General features: G+C 44.2%; 8 protein-coding genes across 8 annotated transcripts; 2 read left to right on the forward strand and 6 right to left on the reverse strand.

The window, feature by feature from the left end:
• Positions 1 to 579: 579 nt before the first annotated feature.
• Positions 580 to 1,510, reverse strand: F5Y00DRAFT_244105 (uncharacterized protein). Its single transcript, XM_048008772.1, has 2 exons — positions 1,444 to 1,510; positions 580 to 1,356 (listed from the first exon to the last, which is right to left on the reverse strand). Exon 2 carries the CDS (start codon positions 1,321 to 1,323, stop codon positions 619 to 621), a length of 705 nt encoding a protein of 234 aa, XP_047862370.1. The 5' UTR covers positions 1,324 to 1,356; positions 1,444 to 1,510; the 3' UTR covers positions 580 to 618.
• Positions 1,511 to 2,449: 939 nt separating this feature from the next.
• On the forward strand, positions 2,450 to 5,832 carry F5Y00DRAFT_254680 (subtilisin-like protein; the record flags this gene model as incomplete). Its single annotated transcript, XM_048010201.1, has 3 exons — positions 2,450 to 2,530; positions 3,042 to 3,660; positions 3,722 to 5,832. 3 exons carry the CDS (start codon positions 2,450 to 2,452, stop codon positions 5,830 to 5,832), a joined length of 2,811 nt encoding a protein of 936 aa, XP_047862371.1.
• A 133-nt stretch (positions 5,833 to 5,965) lies between these two features.
• On the reverse strand, positions 5,966 to 7,115 carry F5Y00DRAFT_244106 (uncharacterized protein). Its single transcript, XM_048008773.1, has 3 exons — positions 6,743 to 7,115; positions 6,498 to 6,683; positions 5,966 to 6,399 (listed from the first exon to the last, which is right to left on the reverse strand). The coding sequence occupies exons 1-3, from the start codon at positions 6,978 to 6,980 to the stop codon at positions 6,167 to 6,169; spliced, it is 657 nt and encodes a 218-aa protein (XP_047862372.1). The 5' UTR covers positions 6,981 to 7,115; the 3' UTR covers positions 5,966 to 6,166.
• Positions 7,116 to 8,539: 1,424 nt separating this feature from the next.
• F5Y00DRAFT_264638 (kinase-like domain-containing protein) lies at positions 8,540 to 9,971 on the reverse strand (the record flags this gene model as incomplete). Its single annotated transcript, XM_048011690.1, has 6 exons — positions 8,540 to 8,890; positions 8,952 to 9,094; positions 9,160 to 9,259; positions 9,327 to 9,352; positions 9,475 to 9,667; positions 9,741 to 9,971. 6 exons carry the CDS (start codon positions 9,969 to 9,971, stop codon positions 8,540 to 8,542), a joined length of 1,044 nt encoding a protein of 347 aa, XP_047862373.1.
• A 1,019-nt stretch (positions 9,972 to 10,990) lies between these two features.
• On the forward strand, positions 10,991 to 12,715 carry F5Y00DRAFT_264639 (6-hydroxy-D-nicotine oxidase; the record flags this gene model as incomplete). The annotated part of the gene is made up of 6 exons (XM_048011691.1): positions 10,991 to 11,097; positions 11,150 to 11,543; positions 11,613 to 11,703; positions 11,771 to 12,104; positions 12,159 to 12,358; positions 12,417 to 12,715. 6 exons carry the CDS (start codon positions 10,991 to 10,993, stop codon positions 12,713 to 12,715), a joined length of 1,425 nt encoding a protein of 474 aa, XP_047862374.1.
• Positions 12,716 to 13,621: 906 nt separating this feature from the next.
• Positions 13,622 to 14,869, reverse strand: F5Y00DRAFT_264640 (uncharacterized protein; the record flags this gene model as incomplete). The annotated part of the gene is made up of 3 exons (XM_048011692.1): positions 13,622 to 14,010; positions 14,072 to 14,734; positions 14,794 to 14,869. The coding sequence occupies 3 exons, from the start codon at positions 14,867 to 14,869 to the stop codon at positions 13,622 to 13,624; spliced, it is 1,128 nt and encodes a 375-aa protein (XP_047862375.1).
• A 1,935-nt stretch (positions 14,870 to 16,804) lies between these two features.
• F5Y00DRAFT_244109 (Metallo-dependent hydrolase) lies at positions 16,805 to 18,983 on the reverse strand. The gene is made up of 4 exons (XM_048008774.1): positions 18,212 to 18,983; positions 18,106 to 18,158; positions 17,337 to 18,027; positions 16,805 to 17,245 (listed from the first exon to the last, which is right to left on the reverse strand). The coding sequence occupies exons 1-4, from the start codon at positions 18,862 to 18,864 to the stop codon at positions 17,173 to 17,175; spliced, it is 1,470 nt and encodes a 489-aa protein (XP_047862376.1). The 5' UTR covers positions 18,865 to 18,983; the 3' UTR covers positions 16,805 to 17,172.
• A 2,049-nt stretch (positions 18,984 to 21,032) lies between these two features.
• F5Y00DRAFT_244111 (cytochrome c/c1 heme-lyase) lies at positions 21,033 to 22,913 on the reverse strand. The gene is made up of 3 exons (XM_048008775.1): positions 22,614 to 22,913; positions 21,902 to 22,551; positions 21,033 to 21,849 (listed from the first exon to the last, which is right to left on the reverse strand). Exons 1-3 carry the CDS (start codon positions 22,710 to 22,712, stop codon positions 21,588 to 21,590), a joined length of 1,011 nt encoding a protein of 336 aa, XP_047862377.1. The 5' UTR covers positions 22,713 to 22,913; the 3' UTR covers positions 21,033 to 21,587.
• Positions 22,914 to 23,027: the final 114 nt, after the last annotated feature.

A 23,027-nucleotide genomic window follows, 5' to 3' on the forward strand; every position in this document is an offset into this window, starting at 1 on the left:
ATTATATTAGCCAATAAGAATCATTCATATAATGTTTACTTCTCCATGCGCGGGGAAATTATCCGTCCGTGTCCTGATCGTGTGAGCTTTAAAGGGGAATACCCGCTACCCGAGTTCCGATAACTCCGGCAGCCGTAGTTTATTTAAACGAAACCCGTCACTGGATTATCGTCAGAAAGGATAGTGATGGTAGTTGAACTACGAGCCAAGACATTAAGTAGATAGGTACAATAGTATGCTTTAGGTTAGCTAAACATACAGCTTCACGATATAGTTATGAGTAAATATAAGACAGATCTTTAAGGTTAGGGGGGTTTTAATTTAATTTTCAACTTTTTTTTAGCTATTTTCTCAGTAACTATCTGGTTAGGAACCTAGGTAGCTACCTAATTATATCTGCATACAAGGCAAACAAGACAACTCCATAAGAAATAAGAAGTCACTATTAACAAAAGTAGACTTCCTACAGTAGCGACGGCACAATCAGCCTATTGTCACTGGTAGGTTCCCGCCCGCTCACCGATTACGTGGTTTAGGCGGTAGCGGTACGTTTAGAAATCCATCGCCGGCTTAATGATCGGTATCCCGTACCGGGCCAGCAATCGTCTAGAATGCAACTTACTTTGAGGGACTCGGAGGCTCGAACGGGTTTCCAAACTGTGGGGGCTGATTAGGGAGGGGCCATAGACATGGAAATCTGGGGTCGCGGGTACCCGCAGCCCAGGTCGGAATGCTATTAGTCCTCGGAGGGGGATTTGGGCGAACGGGTGGCTCTGGTTGCATATTAGGATATATGGGCCCGATCACGCCACCCATGTTGAATATTGACAGCTCATCCTCATCTTTCGGAGGCGTGGGCAATGGATCTTCAACCTTAACAGCGGGTGTCGATGGCCCTGCTGGTCCTGCCGGCCCCGGCTTCGTGTACCCTGGCCTCCTAATAAGTCTAATCGGATGGTCCTCCCAACCACGTTTTATCCACTCATCACCAGTCTTAAAAGGAACTTTGACCCATTCCTTATTTAACTCAGGTGAAGGGAGATCGGTATACTCATACGTATACCTGCTTGGCGTAGGATCATTTCGCTCCACATCGTCAGGGGCATCATCTTGCACATCGTCGGGAACATCATGTTGCACATCGTCGGAGGAACGACCTCCGTAATTGAAGTTTATGTTGTTTATCTTGTGGATATTAAGCGAGAACTGCTTGGCCGATACAGATCCATTTGTGAAGCTTTCGTACGATAAACAGGGGGCATCCATGTCGAATTCTTCAGCAGGTCTCGAAGGTTGGGTTGTAAAGCGTAAAGGAGGGTTCATATGACATGAACATGAAGTGGGTTTCGTAGGACACGAAGGGGGACATGGAAATGAAGGGGGACATGAACATGAAGTGGGTTTCGTAGGACACGAAGGGGGACATGGATATGAAGGGGGACATGAACATGAAGGGAGTTTCGTAGGACATGAAGGGGGACATGGATATGAAGGGGGACATGAACATGAAGAAGGTTGCTTAGGACATGAACATGAAGAGGGTTGACATGAAGGGGGACATGGCTTCCAACAGCCATTCCCTGATCCATCGTGACAGCTAGGCATTTTAGTTGGGCTGATAAGCTTTCGGACAATAGAGTCGAGTTAATTCAATAGCAGTGCTGAAAAAATTGAAGGAATTTTGTTGTTCTTACTTGATCTTTCTGAGTGTAAACAAGCTGATGAGGAAAGTATATTCGAGTTGCTTGGGAGATGGGAGAGCATTCTTATAGGCCATGGTCTGATGCCTACAATAAAAAACAGTTCATTTCAGCACTTCTGTTCCAAAACAACCAGCTTGAAGCCGATTAGGAAATGCGCTACCGCTGTTAGTTTGTTGTTGCTGAAAAACAACACAATAGTTTGGAAACAGAGCCCCAGGCATCTACGACTGGGATATTATGGCTTCATAGTTTTTTATAATCTTAATCTTTGTTACTTTAAGTTATGGTGAGATAATAGGAACCTAGTCAATATAGGCTTCTAAAATAAGCTAAAAATTAACAAAGCGTTCAAATGACATGCCTACTAGGCAAATTAAACTGTATGAATGAATTTGTTACTTCTTATCCTATGATACGGGCTTCTAGTGGCTTGTAGTTAACCTAAAACTAACTAGATTAATCTAAATCTATAAGACGAAGTTAATATTCGGTCGTCTCCCTTTTATTCCCATACAAATGGCTTTTACTACCGGTGTATCATTGTCTATGCCGTTCAATAACCGTGGAAGCCAGTAAATACTAGTCTAACCTTTTCGCATAACCCAAACCACTAATATTAAGGCACCCGCTGCTATTCCAAAAGCTAAGATGCTCATAGGATCTCTTGGAACCATTTTGCAAATGAAGCCGATAGGATGAAGTTCATAGTTAGGTCAAGTTATATCAGGTATTTATTTATCTTTATAATGTCACATGATAATCACCCTTTGAGGAGGGCTTTCTATAATTTAAACCGATACCACCGCCCTGGACCCGAATTATGTATTGTACATACCTGGCAGAATGTTAATGCCACTCTGCATCATGAATAACAAAGGCTACGCCGGCGCCGATCATAATCATGCAATATTGATTAATAAGATGAGCTTTTCATAGAGTATTCATAAACTACTCTGTATTTAGAAATTTTGTGATTGTACTTGAAGTTCGATTTAATAACACTTTAAACACGATTCTGAATATTATTATTTCAGTTAACTTCTTACATCGTAATTGAGGTTCCAGTTTAACCAATTTTATTGCAGCTGATACGTCCCAAATTGCATTCGGAATGTCCCATCGGGCCTTGAAATTGATAGATAGGAGGATTCGCGGTTGTATATATAGGCTAAAGTGGTCTTATGACTATAAACCCGTCGACCTGCGCTCTTACTTTTAGATTTTCTATACGAATTACTCTGGATATTTGAAGGCGTAACTATGTGTTTACCGATGCTTGGAACTTTCTTTTTCTTTTTCTTTTTCTTTGCGTTGGGGTTTGCTACTAAAACCCCCAAGCTCATTGATGGGGCATTCATCATTGAGTTGGTGAATGATGTTGTCAGGGGCGGGATTTACCCGAGGGATTTCGACCAGCATACTGAATTCCATAAACACGCATCGAGGCTTCCTTTTGAATACGCCGTCGCACATGAATATCGTTACCCAGGTATCTATGTTGGCTTGTCAATTCGTATCCCCAGGAATGATGATCTTGAATCTCCCGAGTTCCATCTTAGCGACGTCCCCGGAGTTGTATCGGTGAGTCCTGTCTACGAGGTGCCTCTGTCGGATCCGGATTTTCCTCGCCTTCGTTCAATTGATAACCCCCTCCGATCATATTCGGACCCGCCAGCAATGCCGGCAATATTGCCGAAATCTGATGGGGGTCTATCTTCGACACTTGAAATGGCTGGCGTTGATAAGCTTCACCAGCTCGGTGTTAAGGGTAAAGGTGTAAAGATAGGCATCGTTGATACTGGCGTCGATTATCGTCATCCAGCACTAGGGGGTGGCTTCGGCCCTGGCTTTAAGGTGGCTGGGGGTTGGTCTTGGTTAGCCGATAATGGAACTGCGTTTGAGCACGACGATCCGCTTATTACGTGCTACGGCGGAGGACACGGTACTCATGTTACGGGTAAGGGGATGATTCAAGACTACGTTCCCCCCTTGATCAGCTCGACTAATGCACTTAATAGGAATTATTGGTATGGAACCTCTCCTGGATGGAGAGAGAACATTGAATATATCTGGTGTTGCTCCGGAGGCGACAATCTATATGTATAGAGTATTTGATTGTTTGACTAACGGTGGGTCGACCGATCGTATTATGGCAGCGATGCTGCGGGCGCAGGCAGATGGCGTTGATATCATAAGCATGTCTCTAGGTATCCAAGAGTCGTGGCAAGACGGGACTGATCCATTAACAAAAGTCGCCTCGCGCCTTGTGGATGCGGGCGTAGCAGTTATCGTTTCTCAGGGGAATGCTGGATCCGGCAGCAAATATGACCCCCAACTTTACCGCACGTCGACGCCCGCTGAGCTGCCAAGCATTATATCTGTTGGTTCAATTGCAAATGAAAAATTCCCACTCGTATATACCTTTACAGATTCCCAAGGTGCTACACTATCATATGCGTCTCTATGGCCCATCGAATTCCCTGATGGCCTAGAGGTCTACATGCTTGAAGATGGCTGTTCTGGCACCAGCAAGTGGGACGATGCCATAACGCTTCTGGAGAATAATGGAAAGATCAACAATACGATAATTGCATTTCCTATCACTGGCAACTGCCGCGATACTGGTGCTAGGAGTTGCTGCTCGAAGCGCAGTATTCCTTATATAATGGGACTCTATACGAATATGTCAGACCCGTACGATGTAGCCTACGAGATACCTTCTTCAGGCTCCATAGGTGATGGTTTGGTTCAGTACGTATCAGTGGGTTTCAAGGACAGCGCCACACTTTTGGCGAATATGAACGCCACTGGGCCCGAGAAATATAGGCTATATTTCAATGACACCTCCTATTCGAGCCCCGCACAGGTTGCGGGTGCTAAAATGGACTACTACTCAGCCTTCGGACCTATCTACTTGAATTACGATCTTAAACCCCAAATATCAGCACCTGGAGGCGAAATACTTTCTACCTGGCCTCTTGGAGAGCAAGGTTACTACTCCCTTCTATCAGGCACGTCAATGGCAGCCCCATTCATCAGCGGTTGTTACGCACTTGTCAAGTCTCAGTTCCCTGACCTGTCTGTCGCGGAAATCCTTTCCCTCCTACAGTCAACTTCGAGGCCTATGAAATGGGTATATAACGATACCATGACCGCCGGGACCTTTCAACAGGGAGCTGGCTTGGTCAATGCATATAACGCTATCACATATCAGAGCCGCGTGTCTCCGGGCCAACTTCTCGTAACTGATAACACACACACTACTTTTGGAGCAGTCAATATAACAATTAAGAACCGTTCAAGTTCAACGAAGAAATATGAGTTATCCCACGAAGGTGCTAGTTATTCGGAACCTAACCCTCCTAATAACCCCATCTTCTCTCAGGAGAACCAGCTCCCGATATATGGGTCCGCTGAGTTTGAGTCATCAACCGTTGAAATACCAGCAGGAGACTCTACAGTCGTATCGTTTAGGATCTTACCTCCTACATCAGGTCTAAAGCCTGAACGACTACCAGTATTTGGTGGCTTCATAAAGGTGACCAGCGACGACGAAGAGTTTAGTGTGCCATATTCTGGCCCCCCTTACTCCTTATACAACGCTCGGTATATCCACATTATAAATACGAGCACGACCGTGCAGCCGCAAGTATCGTATAAGTTCCAAGACGACTGGATTATTAACAAAGGCATACTGGAAGTTAATTCTTCGATGCCTTATCGCTCACTCATCGGCCGCGACCAGTTCACTCGTGGGTATCGGATTGATCTCGTACCTGCCAATATTAGCATAAAACCCGACTTCTACGGCTATGATCCGGCCGAAAAGTACGAGTACCGTTCCTCAGAGACGATACCGCCGATATCAGTGTTTGGACTGCCATCGTACGGCACTCTGGTGAATTCTACCGAATTGCTGTCTCCGTCTACCTTCAACTGGCCTCAAGGAACCGGGCTCAAGGCTACTCTGCCTAACGGAACAGAATATTCACCCGGCCTGGGAGATTACCGTTGGCTTGCTAGCGTGCTACGTTGGGGTGGGGATCCTGATAAGTTGGAGGATAACGAGACGTGGCTTTCAGGGGTTATAAGGTTTGTAGGAGACGGGCCTATAACAGAGCCTGTCTAGGGATATCTGGCGTACTTACAAATAGGATACTACCTACCCGAGGGATGCGAGACTGGCTTCGAGGAGAAGTACTGTTGTAGAGCAATGAAGCTTGCTGAGAGAAACGGACACATCGCATGCCGGGATCTGATCGCCGAAAAGGCCGGGTTGAGTATCAATTATATTTAACTCACTCTGGTTTCTATTTCTGCTATGGTTTAAGTATATTATAGGAGGGATTCCTTATCATTCTTGTCGTGTTGGAGTCGGTTTGACGATAATCTCTCTAAAACCCAATTCTAGTATCAACCATGCCCATTAAGTGTCGTATAAGTACTTTCATAGGAGGTACCTATCAGGCTTGAAGTTTCTTGGGACGCAGCATTGACGCAGACGACTGATTGTCTATAATGGCAGGCACGTCTTGCTCTACATAACCGTGTGCTTCGTAGAGTGGCTTTCCGGCAGGACTGGCATCCAAGTAGCACTCGACTCCTAACTGATCAGCTAAATCAGTTCCCCACTTGACTAGCGCGGTACCATAACCCCTTTTCTGAAATGTCGCCATCGTACCAAGGACTTCCAAGACTACAATTTACATCATATTTAGCTTAATCGCCTCAATTTGGATCATCTAGAGTGTAGGTTGAGTTCGGAAGAGATGTAAAAAGTACCTAGGTACTTACAGACATGACCACGGTTGCCCAGAACGTAAGCATGCGCCTTTTCCATACGGCTAAAAAATTCGTCCACGGCGGCATCGCTGAAATCCGGTAAGTCATCAACAGCGGGCCACCTCGCGCGCCACGTCTGCTTCGCCGTGTCGTATCCCTCCGGTACGATGCGGTAGATAGCTATCGCAACAGGGATACCTTGAACAGGAACGCTTTAGTAAAGAACACCGAAGCAAAGAACCGCGCCAAGTACGTACCAGTATCCGGACTGCGCACGATAAGACACTCGGTCTTCAGCTCATCGGGTCCCTTTACGGGCGCAAAGAACTGCTTGAAAGCGCGCTCGAGCCAGATCCTGCCATCGGGCGTCTGCGGGAAGATGCGCTGCATGTGTTCGGAGCCGAACGCGTCCCACCAGACGGTGATCAGCTCCGGAATGTCGGATACCGAGGCCCGCTCCACAACGGCGGTAGTGGGGCGATCTGTCGAAGCCATGTTTTCTTTCCGAAAATTGAGAATTATATATTAGGTACCTAACTTATCAAGCTTGAACTTTAAGAGGGATAATTTGGCGTTATTACGAATCATATAGCAAGTTGAAGAGAAAGGGAGGTCAGATGAGAAATAACATCGGTAAGTTCGAGCGGGGATATTGGCCTGGGGGCCGAGGCGGGTTGCGTAAGCACTTATTTAAAGGCATAACCCCATTTTATTGGCATTCAATAATCCGATCTAGGGTATACTCGGTTTCGTTACTTTAGCGTGGGTACGGTACGGTGCCCGATAAGGTGGAGCAGTTCAACCAAACGCACACGGGGAACCAATCAGCGCCAACACAAGTTGCCCAATTAGGTATATGCCTAACTTTACCCAAGGAAGCGCTTGGAATTTTGCTTTTTGTTCTAATATGAAAACGGACGCTATACTATGGGTAATGAACCCAATTTTTAGTTACAAGCAAGAATTATTTCTAGAGACCGACCTACAGTAAGATTTATGAGACTTCAATCCGTAGTGTGCCAACACACAGACAGCGTGATAAGGACCTAATTTAAGCCACGAAGTAATATTACATGCTCGTTTTAGGACCTTCAAGTTCCAGTTGATCTTAGCCCCAATACACGATAGGCTTTAGGCCATTCTATAATGATTGATTATCTTCACAGGAATAGTTGTTCAGGTGCCATTGAATGAGTGAGTAATAGTGCGATATCATTACTAGTATCCCTTTCTAGCAAGTGAAAGTGTAGTGTATCTTTGTTTTGTGGCGTTGACACCTCGAAGTTTAGAAAGTCTATATCTTTTCTTTATTATCGATCATGGACAATTTTAGGATGTAGTTTACGGAGATTAAGTCTTTTACTCCGATTAAGAAGTCATTGAATCTTTGTTTAGGTAAGCAGCTCATATTTGTGCTTATGCTAGAGGCGAGATCAGATACCAAAGTCTTGATCAATGCTACTTACCTAGGTTTAGGCACTGGATGTAAGGGGTATTTATGTTTTGGATTCGTGTTATATTTCAGTAGGTACCTGTTAGAGTGAAACTGCCCTTAGGTACTTACCTCTCTCTATACGATTATAAATGTGTATGAGGTTCTCATGACATAAGCCTCTCAGCTTAGAATAGAACAGCACGTTTTATTGCCGCGATTTACAATGTTACCCACTATCGGAATTTTAGATGTTGGCCAAACAAAGTAAGGGAAGTAAATACCTTATTTTGACCTATTATCTCATATTTAATTCTTGTAAATTTCAACTTGAAGTTACAATTCGCAAAGCTTAAAGTACCTAGGTAAAGTAATTCTTTTGGGAAGACTTTTTTTTTGAAGATTAGGTACCTCTTATGATACTTTTAAATAAGTTCTATATTGCTTAAATGACGTTATCATTTACCATAGTTATGGTATTTTAATGTAAGTTATAATTAAGGATTCTATATACAATACATGCAACATAAACCACCCCTTTTAATATCCGTAATACAATAAGTCCATGTTCGTAGCTTAGTACATAAAATACAATGATAAGAATCAACTAATTCCTTAAAGCCTAGCTATCTGCTTCAAAGACTATTCTCCTCCAGAGCTGAGATATATAGTCATTGTCTTCCTCTGGGCGATCAGGATAAGCCGCCGCCAGCTTACTGGCTACAGCAAATCCCACTTGATTACCTATGTCCCATAGGCTAGGACGCTCCTCGGGCTCAGTAGCCAGGCACCAGCAGACGAGCCTCCCTAATTCTGAGTCGAGTAGAGGGTACGGCGCTCCGGGCTCATCGAGCGGGAGAATTTGTTCGGCATCTGTTGTCAATATCATTCCGCGCTCGGGTAGTGCAACTGCGCCATGGCCCACGTTTACGATATGAGGGCGTTCGTCCAAAGTAATCAAACTAACCATGAGCTGCCATACTAGTTAGCCTGTGATCTTCGACCCGGATTAATATCCTAAACGGAGTACACACCTTGCCTATGTCCCAGAGATTGCTATGTGTAGTCGTGCCAGTGAAATCGATGAAGGCCCACTCACCAGCATTACCGAAGTCAATAACCTTTAAAATTGGCGTAATAGTATGCTCGAAATCCTCAAGGGGCTCCCCAAGAACAACTTATTTAGGTTAGCTTAATATTTCTTATATCAAATACTCGTAAATGGTTAGGCTATTCGCATACCATTCCCATTATGAAGGTCACTATGCGATACGCCTACTTCTGGAAGTTCGCCCGCTACTCTCTCTCTTTCTACCCTACCATCACTACGGTTTGGAGGGTTCTATGACCAATATAGGATTAGCACCAACTGTGAACATGAATGCAACACGAATTAAAATATTACCCACCGCCATGGCTATACAAGCTCTTACGACTATATACATGTTTATTAGCTTAAAAATACTTTTTAAATTCTTGTGTGGTGCGTAGGAAATTGAGCACCATGGTAATAGGACACCCAGAAAAGCAAACATAAACATCGCCTTAATAACTTACGGCATAAAAAGAACCTCCAGAGCAAACGATTCGGTAACCGATCCGTTTTCCTCTTCGCTTTAACGATAAAATCTCCCAATGAGCCACAAGATAGCCATTCCATTGTAATCCACTCTCCCTGGATATCGGGATTATTTAGAGGGTTATTTTCCACCTCTAAGATCTGTACAATATGTAAAGCACCGCGGAATCTCTGTGCATTCAATAAAGGTTAGCTTATTTGTAGTTCCGCCTATGCGTTCATACTTTTTTTCTGTTTCTCATACCCTAAGGTATTCCCTTTCTTTCCTCATAGCCTCCTCCGCAGTCTCTGACTGAAATGCCCTCTTCACTACAAAGTCTTTCCATACTTCTGTAGTCGGATTCCGGTACCGGACGCGACTCGCAGAGCCATAACTTCCGTGGGCGATGAAACCTTGGAAATCGAATCTTTCGTCTCTGGAAAAGTACTCTACAAGGTCGTCGACGTCTTGCCTAGCCGAATCCCAAGCAAACATTCTTTGTATTTCTAAATAGTAAGTAAGAAACTAGTATTGTTGTCAATTCAGGGGTGTCCATTACCATAACCTTTCAAGGATGGTTGCTTAATATTCTGTTGCGTTTACAAAATTATTATTTGCATTATCCTCGCCATTGTCAATTGGACAACGCTAACCCAATTGCGGTCACATCCATCAAAGACCTTTCCTTACGTGAGTAGTTGCTTTCATTTAACTCAATGCATTCTTCGGCGTATTACTAGGTAGTTTCAAAGCTTTGGTCCAATTTTCTGAAAGTTGATAATAGTTCGATAATAGCGACTTTTACTACGAGATCTCTCTCTGGATTTAAGACAATGGATTTAAATTTTGAACTTTGATTAGAAAACTATTGCATATTTAATTAACATTGGCGTCGTAGTTTGACGACCAAGCCCGCCCCAGCCGTCATCAAAAGGTGTCTATTATAGTTGACGCCCCGAATGCTTCACTACCAGAGTATTTTTAGGTACTTAGGGTACACCCTGTTAAAGTGACTTAAGGCTAATACGCTACTTTTTTACTTTCATATTCATTCCTCGACGTTTATAGATATTATTTAGGTGTCTGTGATCGACACTTGAGGGTGCGGTATTCAAATCATTTAAAGATAAATGACTAGCATTTGTATCGCGCTGATATACGATATAAGCACCAAAAGATGCAGGTCGATTCAACCCCCGTTGTATTGTCGTACATGATGCAGAATTGGTACCTCCTGTCGTATAATTGAAACCGCTCATCCACTCATCCACTCATCTAAGTAATTGGCGGTGTACTTACGTGTCTGTATGTTTACCAATGATATACTCGCCCCAATCTTGCTAGATCTATGCTCAATCTCGTTCCTTATATTTCCCCATGGGTTGGAAGCAGTGCTATGGAAAATCCTTCTCAAGTCTGACAATTATCCCACTTGAAGTGCCCAAAGCCGTCCTTCCAATAATCAACCTTCGCCGCATGCTATAAAACTCGTCAGAATAGCATTTGAATCAAACATGACCACGGCCGCAAAGACAATCTGTGGACTTTTAGACTCCGCTTTTCCAGGTCGGGTGACAGTTCCATCCGATACTCAATACCAGTCTCAGAAATGCCTACCATGGTAAAGTAATACGACTTACTTACCAATATCTAAACTAATTCAATCAATGTAGGTGTCAGAATTGTTGGCTTCCTGCAGCCTGCTTTGTCCGACCCCAGAATAGCAAAGACGTTGCAGAAATCATCAAAACTGTAAAACGAGCCGATATTAAGTTTGCAATCCGTTCCGGTGGCCATAATTTCAACCCAGGTTTCAGCAGCGTAGATAGTGGAGTCTTGATCGATTTGCGTGATCTTAACACGCTAGAGATAGACAGTGATGGGATCTTGCAGGCTGGTGCTGGAAACACGTGGGGTGATGTATACACCTTTCTGGAGAAGAAAGGACTTTCTGCAATAGGCGGACGCCAGAGTGATGTTGGTATATCAGGGTATCTCCTTGGAGGCGGGATGCCAGCTTTCCCTAATCTCCATGGGCTGGGGGTTGATAGTGTGAAAAACTTCGAGGTTAGTACCTACCTAAGCCATATGCATGACCCTGTTACGTTGTATTCTAACTAGTTTATTTGTGTCTAGGTCGTGCTAGCTGACTCAACTATTATCAATGCTAACGCTCGTGAGAATACGGATCTGTATCGAGCTTTAAAGGGTGGTGGTTCCAACTTTGGTATCTAAATCTCAATCCTTTACACTCTATCTGACTGCCTTAAGTAAACGCTGACATGAGATAATAGGTGTCGTGACGAGGTTCGATATACAGACATACCCTGCTATATATCTTCAATATAACGTCCTCATGTACCATCCCTCCGGATTTGAAGAGGCCCTCCACGCTACCGTTGAGGCCCAAGAATCAATGGAAACGGATCCGAAACTAGGCATGTTTGCCGGCGTCAACCCAACATTTATCGCAATCGGAATTTATTATGCCGACTCAGAGGCGGAACAGCCAAAGGCTATTGAGAATTTCATTAACTTGAAAAGCCTCATGCAAGCTCTGGTGCCAACCACCAAAGGTACTATAAAGTCCTTGGTCGAAGCTATCGGAATTTTAGGTCCCTCTACTAGGTGTGTATACCATTTTGTCAATACTAGAAGTTGCCCAATTCTAAGTACCAATAGGCGGCTTACAGCGACGACTACTACAAAAGTATCCTATAACTTCTACATACAAGTCCATAATCTATGGCTAGATTCAGTGAGGAGGCATACAAAGATTAGCAATCTGTGGTATAATATCCAGCCTACATCTACAACCGCTGTGCAGCTCGGAGAAGACCAAGGTGGCAATTCCTTGGGACTCCAGAAGGTTCCTCAAACATGTCAGTCTCACTTCATCGTTAGATTCCTATTATACTTACTAGCTAACAAACTACGTAGGGTGGTCGCTGGTCGCTGAATGGTCTGAGGAGTCTGACGATACAACAGTAGCCCATGAGCTAGAAGAACTTACTGAAAACGTCTCAAGGCTCGCCAAGGAGCAAGGCTTATATCTGGACTTCAAGTTCATGAATGATGCGGAGTTTTCGCAAAACGTACTTAGTAGCTATGGCATGGAAAACATGAAACGATTACAGGAAGCTTCCGCTAAGTACGATCCTGATCAGTTATTTCAGAAATTACAGAACAGCGGATTCCTTCTAAGAAATCCTCAAGCCCCCTCTAGATACACTGACTAGTGATATTCAGAAGTATTTCAATATATATATCATGAGCTGCCAATGATTTATATCAGGTAGTTAGACTGATGACTTAATAGTGCTAGAATCGATTTGCTCTCTTTGTTTGCGAAATAGCTTTATCTCTCAACGAATCAGCTGCCAGGAAGTCTTGCGCATGAAGCGGTAGCTTTCTGGACTAAGCCTTTCCTTTCATAATCGGTAGCATAACTAACGCTAGAACCCAAATAAACCACAACCTCCATGCCCGGGTATCACCTTGCCTGTGACGACACAAGAGAAGATTAGCGATCAACATCCCTCCAGTTGAAAATACTACAAACTGTTCTGGCCATCTAACTGACCAAAACAAACAAGCTATCTTAGTCCAACCCGGGATACCAAATACCAATATTATCCTAGCTGGTACATCTCCAATGACCAGCGGGATTGTTCGACGACCCGCAGCTTTGTCTCCTTCGGTGTCTCGGAAATCTTGTGTGTGACTAGTTGTGGCGAACGTAGCTATGTAGGTTACATACAGGAGGCTACCCCCCGTCGTCTAAGGTTGCTGAAGAAGATTGGGTTAGTTTTGACGAAGCGGCTAATGCGCCAAATGCCCCGAAGCTATTCGGTGGTGATACTGAATACCTCGGCTGCTGCTGTGGTGCTGGGTTTTAATGGTGTTAATGCATATTACACGCCAATGCCACTCGGGAACGGGAGTCGTAATATGGCACGTATTGGCTATGCAAGATCTTTATTGCCACGTGGTTCATGATCTGTGAGATCTATATCTGGCATCCGAGGTGGGCTTTTCCCCATGCGTGTTTCCAAGCGGCTATGGGGTTAGTGATAAGAAAATTTGTAAAGTTGGAGAGCATGATAACGACGGAACATATAATTGTAATTTTAGTATATTATTTATCAAAATATTTGATCGCGCCGTGAGCGAGTCTTCGACTCGGGTTTGATCTCTTCCGTAGTCAGTGATATATCTACGGTTTTTTGAATCGTATTAGATGATAACGGCATGGATGACGTTCCCAATGGTATTTCGTCAACACTGGATGAGTAACCCTCAATTGACCGTTCCATCTCGTCCGTAGATCTTTGATTTTTCGAATGACCGAAACTCTTGTGTAAGCTATGTAGGCTGGAACCAACGTTTGCTCCGGAGTTATTAGTACCAGTGACACGACTCGTTATTTTCACCTTGGCCGCCCTGAAGAGAGGTCCAAGAGTTGGGAGCGAGGAGCAAATTATAAGGATATACCCTTCCGACATTCCCAAGATATCAAGGTAAGGTACAGCATCTAAATGCGTCTGGTCAGTCTTTGGCGTCTGAGATTATAAACTGATGAACCAACTACTCACAGGTGGGATCCGTTGTGGATAAAGCAAAGGCTCGTCCAAGGGCAGATATTTTGATAACCGACACAACGAATGCTAGGGAGCTTAAGCTTAGAGCTCCGGCGACAGCTATGCGGCTTCGAAGTGGCATTTTCAGGCGCATGATGAAAGGGATCGGATAGAATGCGAAGAAGATATCCAGGAAAGAGGAATAAGCCGACGTGAAATATGAGAGGCTTGATATGACTCTGATATCTGCGCAGGTTCCCCCTTCAATAGTTTTATCCCACCCAAATTCGACAGGATCGCATTGCCTGAACCACCAGACTGACACGGCTAAGATGCATGCTTGAGAGGTTATTCCAAGTGCCCAAAATAAAACTGCCGTCTTCGGGCCGTAATCGAGGATTCGTTTTAGAATAGCGATAAGAGCGAACTTCGGTAGCGAAAACTGCCATATTAAAACCGCATTGATTATAGCATTATATTTAAGCGCGTTCGTTTTTTCGTAATCGCTCAACTCGTACACATGCCTTCCGAGACCGAAATCTGTTGCTATTGTGACAAGAATACACACGACGAGACTGAGGACGAGACAGAGTACGGTGATGTAGTCGTCCAAACCCAGCCCCGCCCGTTGATATGTTCCGTAATGCAAACGGCATACGACCCTCAATGCGACAACGACTATATATGGAAAAGCAGTAAGAATCGAGCGTTGGTAGAGTGGAAGATGTTTAACGTACTAGTCGTGACGGCAAAGAGAGACCATAGAACTTGGTTGGCGAAGATATCGTAGTCATCTCGTCCAAGCTCAATCATCTTGATGGGCGCGTAAATAGATGTTCTGATTGCCGTAACTTAGGTATCAATGGCGACTTGGTAGTCAGGAATGACTCTATCGCAAGTTAAAACGACGGAGCAATGCGTCGCCATACACTCAGTAAACCAGCGGTTGCCCACAGCGTACCACTATACAAATAAACTCAATAGAAGTGAATCTAGGTACCAATGAACGAACGTGGTATTGTAAAGGATTATGACGATTTTTGATAATATCTGTAATAGTAGTTGATCAGCCCACAATATCGGCATTAGCAGGTTCATGCGATCCCAAGTGAATGGAACTTGACTGATTCGCAGCAGGGGACCCCTTTTCTAACGTTAATTTCACAGACTCCCTTATATCTCACAATCCACATTTAGCTTGCCGTCTAGAACTCCGAGTTTCTTTACACTATTTTCCAGGTTTGCAGTAGTCATGTCAGTCTCCTGCCAGCGTTCAAGTAATCAGCTGACGGCCACCCTAAATGATATCCATTGGGCTGAGCAGTGGGTAGTAATTAAAGTACCCGGCAAACCCCTTACCGAATAGAGTCTAGAACCGGCGGATATAAGTCTATTCCATGCTTAGACTCCGGTAGGTAGTGTATTTCGGTCGACTAAAGCCAAAAAGGCTTGATCCCGATTGGGCTACCATGAACACAAGTCAATCGAATTCCTATCTACCTAGGTAATGAATGTACACGGTAGAAACCGTAGTAGAATCCAATTCTGGCCAGACCATGTTTCATTATAAATAAACGTTCCTAACTAGAGGTAAAACCACCGTCTTAAAAATGCTCCTGTTGATAGCCCGACCCAAGGTAGCGCGGTGAGCGGATACATCCATTGCATCGGCAACACCAGACGGCACGTGTTCCAGAGATTGATATGTATAACAGGTTTCTTTTCGCTACGCGAATCCGCACGATATTAGCGTGTGATAACTACTGCAGACATCCTACATTAGACCCTGAGATTCTATATAAGCGGCACGTGGCCAAGACAAGCTCTCGCGTGTGTGCTTCGTGATGAGATTACGGGCATCTCTATCGATTTGCCTATCCTTGAAGGGATATCTCCCAGTTTTACGTAAAGCTATAACTCATATAACTCACAGGATCTTGACCCTGGGAGCTTAGTGGCTGATGCTTATGGACTTTGGCCCTTGTCGCAGATTTGCACGAGTAGAACAAGACTCAGTCTTCGTGTTCATATACCGCTTAGTTAACTTTTAAAGCTTGAACAATTACATTATGTACGTGATACTTGTTACTTTGCTTCGTGCGCTTGTTAATGCTTTCAGTATATAGCAGCCGACATGTTCAACCATTAATCCATACTCGGTACCTCCAAGAGGTAGCCTGTAGGTAGTAAGCGGTGAAAGAAAAAACTCACAATTCCATTTCATGGTAGATAGGTCAATACTGAAACCTCATCAGTTTAATCTACTACTTTTTAGGTATAACAAAATACGAACGATACGACTCTGTCATGGGGCCTTATCTTGGCATCGTAACAATCTTGGCAGCGTAACAAGCTCTGACCGCCGAGGAGCTGCAGGGAAGGCCCCTTATGTACTTGCTTATGTACAATTCCTTAACCGCAATATCACAGGGCATTTCAGTCTCTTCTGCGGCGAATTCTTCGAAATCGCATCTATCAATTAAATTCCAAACACAAAACGTGATTTACATACTATGCGGTACCTGCATTGGAAAAAGGTGCCAGGTACCAAATCGGCAATTAATAATCACATGCATTGTACTTGGCAGTGAACCATACCTCTCATGGAGACCCAGCCAGGGGGCTCAGCCCTGTTTGCACATCACGCTCAGATGGGGAAACATGTATGCCGGTATGGAGATGGACATCAATACCCACTGGTTCCACGTTTTAGGGCAAGGAAACCAGGAACTGAGCCAAGTGTGCAAGTTTTTGATCAAAAGGAAGTGTCGTATGAAATATTCGTGACCCGTATAGCTACCTACCTATATCAAAGGTAAATAAAATAAACGTGGGGATATATTAACGATATAATGAAATGATAAGAAGTGGTCTAACTCCGGCCTCGAGGAGAGATTACCAAATTCAACTTATCGCTGGAATGAAACTACCAGGCTCTCCATATGTACGGAATATTCCGAATACATTAACTTCGACAGGACACATAAAATCGCTAGTATCCTCGACACCAAGTCACGCGATCCAATACGAGTACTTATACATGCCTTGAATAAGATAACTCCGGAGTTGAGTTTCCTAGACACCTAACACACGCCAGATTCTTGCTATAAAGATCCTTACTTCTCGACGAACTGCTTTCCGTAGCCTGTGCCGGACCCCCGGGAAATATTTACTTCCGTGGCATGGCCACTAGGTACAAGGACGAATATTAGCAATTGCTTCCCGAAATTTTGGAATTTTGAGCATGTTCTGAAGTTCAACATTTCTCAGTGGCACTTACTATTCGCAACCTCCCCAGAAACGCCCCTCGAGAACAGGCGCGGGGCTTCCGACAGCGGCTTTCTGTAATCTTTCTACACTTGCAAGGAAACGGTCCACGACTGCATCATAATTGTCGTAAGTCAATTTTCCGTCTCGTTTCTGAAACTTGCCATCCACTATTACGTGGTCGATATCTCCAACGTTCGCATGCAAAATCACCGCCGCGACGGGATCAAGCCATCCTAGCATTCCAGGCGACCGGCCATTGAAGACCACTAAGTCCGCCTTTGCACCGACGCGGATCACGCCTAAGTCGGGGCGTCTGAGCGCGAGTCCACCCTGCCGAGTGGCCATCAGAAAGGCTTGGTTGACGGACATTGGATTATTTTTAGGGATCTTCCAATCCGCGAGGACTTGGTCGTAGACCCTAGAGCGAGTTCGCTGAAGCCAAATTCGCGCTTGGGTCATTAGATCTGTTGAGAAGGTGAAGAATGTGTCTACACCAAGCGAGCTTTGCTCCTGTATCAGATGCGCATTTGGGTGAGAATGGCCATAGTGCATCTCCGACTCGGGCGTTATCGAGATGAACTGGTTAGTCGATCGAAGAAGGCTGGCCCCTGCCGGCGTAATGGCCATAGAATGGGAGAAGACGACCGCCGTCTCCGTGTCCAAAATTCCGAGACGGTGAAGAAGTTCTGGTGAGTTATCAACTGAATTCCATAATTATTAGCCAGTCCCCGTGGAAATTTGTCCAAGCTGCGTATTTTTTCTGCGATTAAGAAACTTACTCGACCACGGACCCCCCAGATGGTGGGTTGTCAACACCGGAATCTTCAACTCCCTATGCTTCATTAGTGCTGTAATAATGTCTTTACTAATTATATTCTTGCATACTTAATGACGGAAATCACAGCTTCAACGTCCTTTGGCGGAGATATTGTCCAAAGATCATATGCGGCACCTACGGTGGTTAGGCTAGATGCCGAATTAGACTTAGCTAACTCTTTGAAATTGGCGATTTGATCCGTAAGCGAGTAAGCGTCGTGATGAGAGAACGCAGGGCACCAGTACACCCTAGCTCCGCTGTCGACAGATGCCTGAAGACCAGCATTCGTTCGCTCTTTACACCAAGTGTTGTGAGCGTGATCAAGCGTAGTTGTTACACCGGCGTTGAGAGCCTCGAGCAACCCTGCAAGTTGTCCGATGTACACATCTTCGGCTGAGTAGATGAGCGCAGGTGCATGCCCGGCATAGCGACCTAAATAATCTGGTAGAGTAGTGTTGGGGGCTAAGGTCTTCATAGCCGTTTGCCAGCCATGTCGGTGCGTGTCGATGAAGCCAGGAGAAATGATCTTATCCGTACAATCAACGATTTCTGTATTCGAAGGTATATTATCCGGACGAGCAGTGTCGTAAATCCCCGCAATGCGGTCGCCGCTAATTAGTAAGGAACCATTCCGAACTACCTCGATAGCCTCAGTCTCTTCGTTGAATGCTATAATCGTTCCACGGGAGAGGAGAACTGAGCCCGAGGGAGTTGTAGACATGATGTCAATAATAGACCTCGATGCAGGACAGTATCCTTCTTTTGACACTAGAATTAAGTACCTATATTTATTAAGACAAGAACCAATGGCGATTCTAGGAAACGGTTTGGGTATGGAAAGGAGGTTTATATTGAAGATGACCCGGGGTCGCAATACTTAGATTGAGTATAGGATTATAGTGTCGCGCTTCATCGCGAGCCGATGACTAAGTTGACTCAGTCAGGATTATCTTCCATCCAATCTAGTGCGTGACTCAATTCTCTCTTGCAAAGCTGATTGGAAGCACATGTCGATGACGGCCTCTCGCGTCTCTCGCTCTTCAAACGGGCTTCCCCACATGGAATAGATCTAGAACGCTTCGGCTACAACCGTTTGACCGAGACACGAATAGGATTATTTACCCGGCATTGTACAACCACACGCAATGATAAAGGATAAAGGGAGATATTGTGCAATAAGTCCTTGTAGTAATTAAGACGGCGTGAGTATATGTGAAGAGGGCTAAAGATAGTCTATATTATAGTTATTATTACAAACCGAATAAAGGCATCTCATGACCCCACTATTTTCAAGATAGGTGTAAGAGGTACAACTGTGTATAATTACAGCTTCATTATAACAGCGAATCGAAACTTGAAAAATGCTTGATGAAAAGACAGATTGGAATACTATGATTCTCTTTACCTCGATAATAAAACTACCTAGTCGTCCAAAAAGAAAAAGTGATTAAAGCAATACCTAACACAAGCTCTCTTCATTGGATTACATATAGATCATGATAAAAGCGATTAAAATATGACTTTAACTTATATTAGCAAGCTCTTTGCTCCCGTCGTATTACTTGAGTATTCACTCATAAGATTACGCTGCTTATTTTTCTAGTATACTTGAGGATATTGTATGAGAGCCCGAAACTTACCAAACAGTCGTCTACACGCATCCCTTGGGGAGATAAACATGGTTATATTGTGCATGAAGATGTATCTAGCCGATGACTTTGAAGAATGCTGAGGAATCCGTAAGAGGATTCCCATAAAAAAAGGGTAGGCCATATCGTAGTGCCGGTGTGCCCTAGATAGATTATTGAGCATATGTGCTTGTATTAATTCTTAGATTCTTAGCTATCGTACTCGTGAATGATAGTATTTATAAACTTTACATGTTAGCTAATATAGGTATCTAACATAGAATTATAGTTTCAAATAGTTACTTAAATTATTATCAACTTTCTATTAAGTTGTCTTGATTACCTGTTAATATGCTGAAGCATACGGTATATGAGCTCTATGTTGACCCAGCCTACTAACTGTATGAATGGGGAGGGAGGCCTATATATCATGTACTATACCTAAAAGTAGTCTCTTAACCACAATTTGAACATAATACTAGGCCTTTTTTTATCTCCTAACTAGATTGTATTTACATCGCTTATAGTATAACCATTCAATTGTTTCATTGTAAATCATTTGTATTGTATATCTAGATAGATATTTATGAATATATAGTATTAAACCTAGTCTATCCCGACTTATGCGTCGTCCACCTTATTACCTCCAACACCCGTAAGCCAAGGATGCCTATGATTAAGAGAGCTTCGAGCGCCAAGAGCCCTATCCAGAGCTCGTCTAGAGTTGTCACCTTGTAGTTTCCCAACCAGCTTTGAGCGTTCCACTTGAGTAGGTGGCGGTATGTTATCTGTAGCATTAGGAGAAGGTGTTATGTATTGGGCTCGTTGAATATGAGGCAGTGCCGATTTGATCTGGTTGGTTAATATCACAGGTACACATAGGACCTTGCCATATGAAATTCATGTTTACTAGAAGTGCAAGAGGTGCGCATAGAGATACTTACATATAGCTTTACGTCTAATCAAGGAAGTGAGTTTTCTATCGCGAAAACTAGTACCCAAGCGGAGGAACTAGATATTCTGTACGACAGAGTGCAAGTTGGAAAACCCGGTTACGTTCGGAAGGGAGTAGGAGTATGGAGAAGCAGATAGGGTAATCTTCTGCGCATAACACACGGAGAGAACCAATGATTCAGAGACGATGCTTAAATATGCATGAGCTCCGGCGGGCTGTTACCATATTTCAGAACTGAACACGTTGAAGGATCTTGGTAGGATCTGAATATGCCACGGGAATCGATGGATGCGCGTAAGCGAATCTGCGGGGAATCGACAAGCCAAGGGATTGGAATGTCATTTATAGTAATAGCTACTTGTTATTAATAAATTCTTGCAATTCTAGCATGTGTCTAGAATCGGAGGCAAAGATCACACTCTATTATAATACCCAAAGAATTAATATGCCGCGACAATTTACCCGGTTTATTAGTACCTCTCTACCGGCGACATAAAGGCGTTGCCGGGGGAAGACGCACAACACGGTATTTACGTCTACCACGTCATTCTCAACTCGTAGGCTTCGTGCTGTATCAATTAAAGATAGACATATAGGATGTTTGTTGGAGTTTGTCTATCATGTAGACATGTCGTCTATTACTCCTACTCTTTTTCTGAAGAGGGGATGGTAGGTAGAGCCTGCGAACTAGGTATGATACAGAGAAAAACAAGAACTTCGTGAATTCGAGGCGTCATGATGCGTCGCCATGTGCCGTAAGAATCGTTGAGCCTTCCCTTATAGTACATCCCGAAAGGTAACCCAAAACTCCGTGCCTAATCGACATGAATTATAGTCGTAGTCGTCACATATATACCTGCTTTACCCTTTCATCTTCCTCATTTTTTCTTCCTCGCGGGCATCACCTCCTATAGCCTTCCACCACACGTCGCATCCCCATCTTAATGCCCTCTCAGCCGCTCCACTTGGTGTCATGGCAGGTCGAACATCAAGGAAGAATACTGGCTCCCCCGTAGGCTCGGGTGGTCCAGAGTAGTAGTCGATAATGTAACGAACTTCTTTCCGTTGGCCGTTCGTATCTCGGGATACATACCAGTCGTGTCGATCGAAGGGTGGCTCAGTACTATGAAGTGGGTTAGTTTGAAGCTGTATCAACAGGAATATTAAAATCTTACTTAAATGCTGCAGGGTATATCCAACCCATTACTTGGAACATGGTAGCCTTCGGTGTCATGTCCTTCGGTCGCCCTTGGAACCTAACAAGGCTCGGGCTCAAATTTTCTATTTCTTTCTCGTATCCGTATTTTTTCGCCATATTCTCAAAGTTCTGTTCACCATGGCTGCACAAGCGCCATCCCTTATATAGACCTCCCGCGAATCGCTTTTCCCAATCCATGATTTCGGCCCATGCTCCCTCGTTCAAGAAATTGTGCACACTCACCATGCTCTCCACCGCAGTAACATCTGTGTCTGTGTAACCCTTACGGAGGAGAGCGTTATACATCTGCTGAGGAGACGGGTATTCCCAATTACCGTCGCCATCGCCTCTGGGAATAGTTGAAGGTTCTCGATCGGTGGGGAGAACTTGTATTTGGCCCGGAGCCGGTGCTTGCGAAAGGTCGCGAAACATGTAATTTAGAGGGTTTAGTTTCGAAAATGTCGATTGTGAATCGCGCTCTTCTTTCCAGTCGCCCCTAGACTCGTGAGGGACAGGGCATGCCGAGGGAGATTCAGTCGCATCGCGAGTATGCTTCACTGGACAGACAGCTGGGGGAGAAGTCAAGGCATCGGCTGACTTCTGGTGTTTATGCATGGGACAACCTGGCTATATACGTCGAGGATAATTAGAATGCATATACGCCATTTAGGGGCTTAAATATGGCTTACAGGGGGTGTACGCCCTCCATCTTGGGATCCAAAGGATCGATGCGATAAAGGTCGCGATTGGGCATTGACCTGAGGACCGTCTGCCCAAAACCAACCCATGACGATGATTAAAGTTGAGGGATAAAATAATATAATTAAAGGTTAAAGGAAAATCCTATGATGTTTTGAGGCGTGCGAAATAGTATGGGATATGAATTGAAAGTAGAATTTCAATTCAAATGTCTGTCGCTGAGGGGCTTGGCTTATCGCCTTCAACTTCAATAACTTTTTTTTTATTTGCCGCGTCGGTTCCTATAAGGCTGAGTCAGTCGCGGGAAACACCGATCCATGTGATGACCGGGACAATGGGAGAAAATCTAAAGCCATTACGTAATAACCATCTGCTTGGTATGTACATTCCTTAGGTAATGCATG

Source organism: Daldinia vernicosa (genome assembly GCF_022497035.1).
Source record: "Daldinia vernicosa strain CBS 139.73 unplaced genomic scaffold F5Y00scaffold_44, whole genome shotgun sequence".
Classification (NCBI taxonomy): Eukaryota; Fungi; Ascomycota; class Sordariomycetes; order Xylariales; family Hypoxylaceae; genus Daldinia; species Daldinia vernicosa.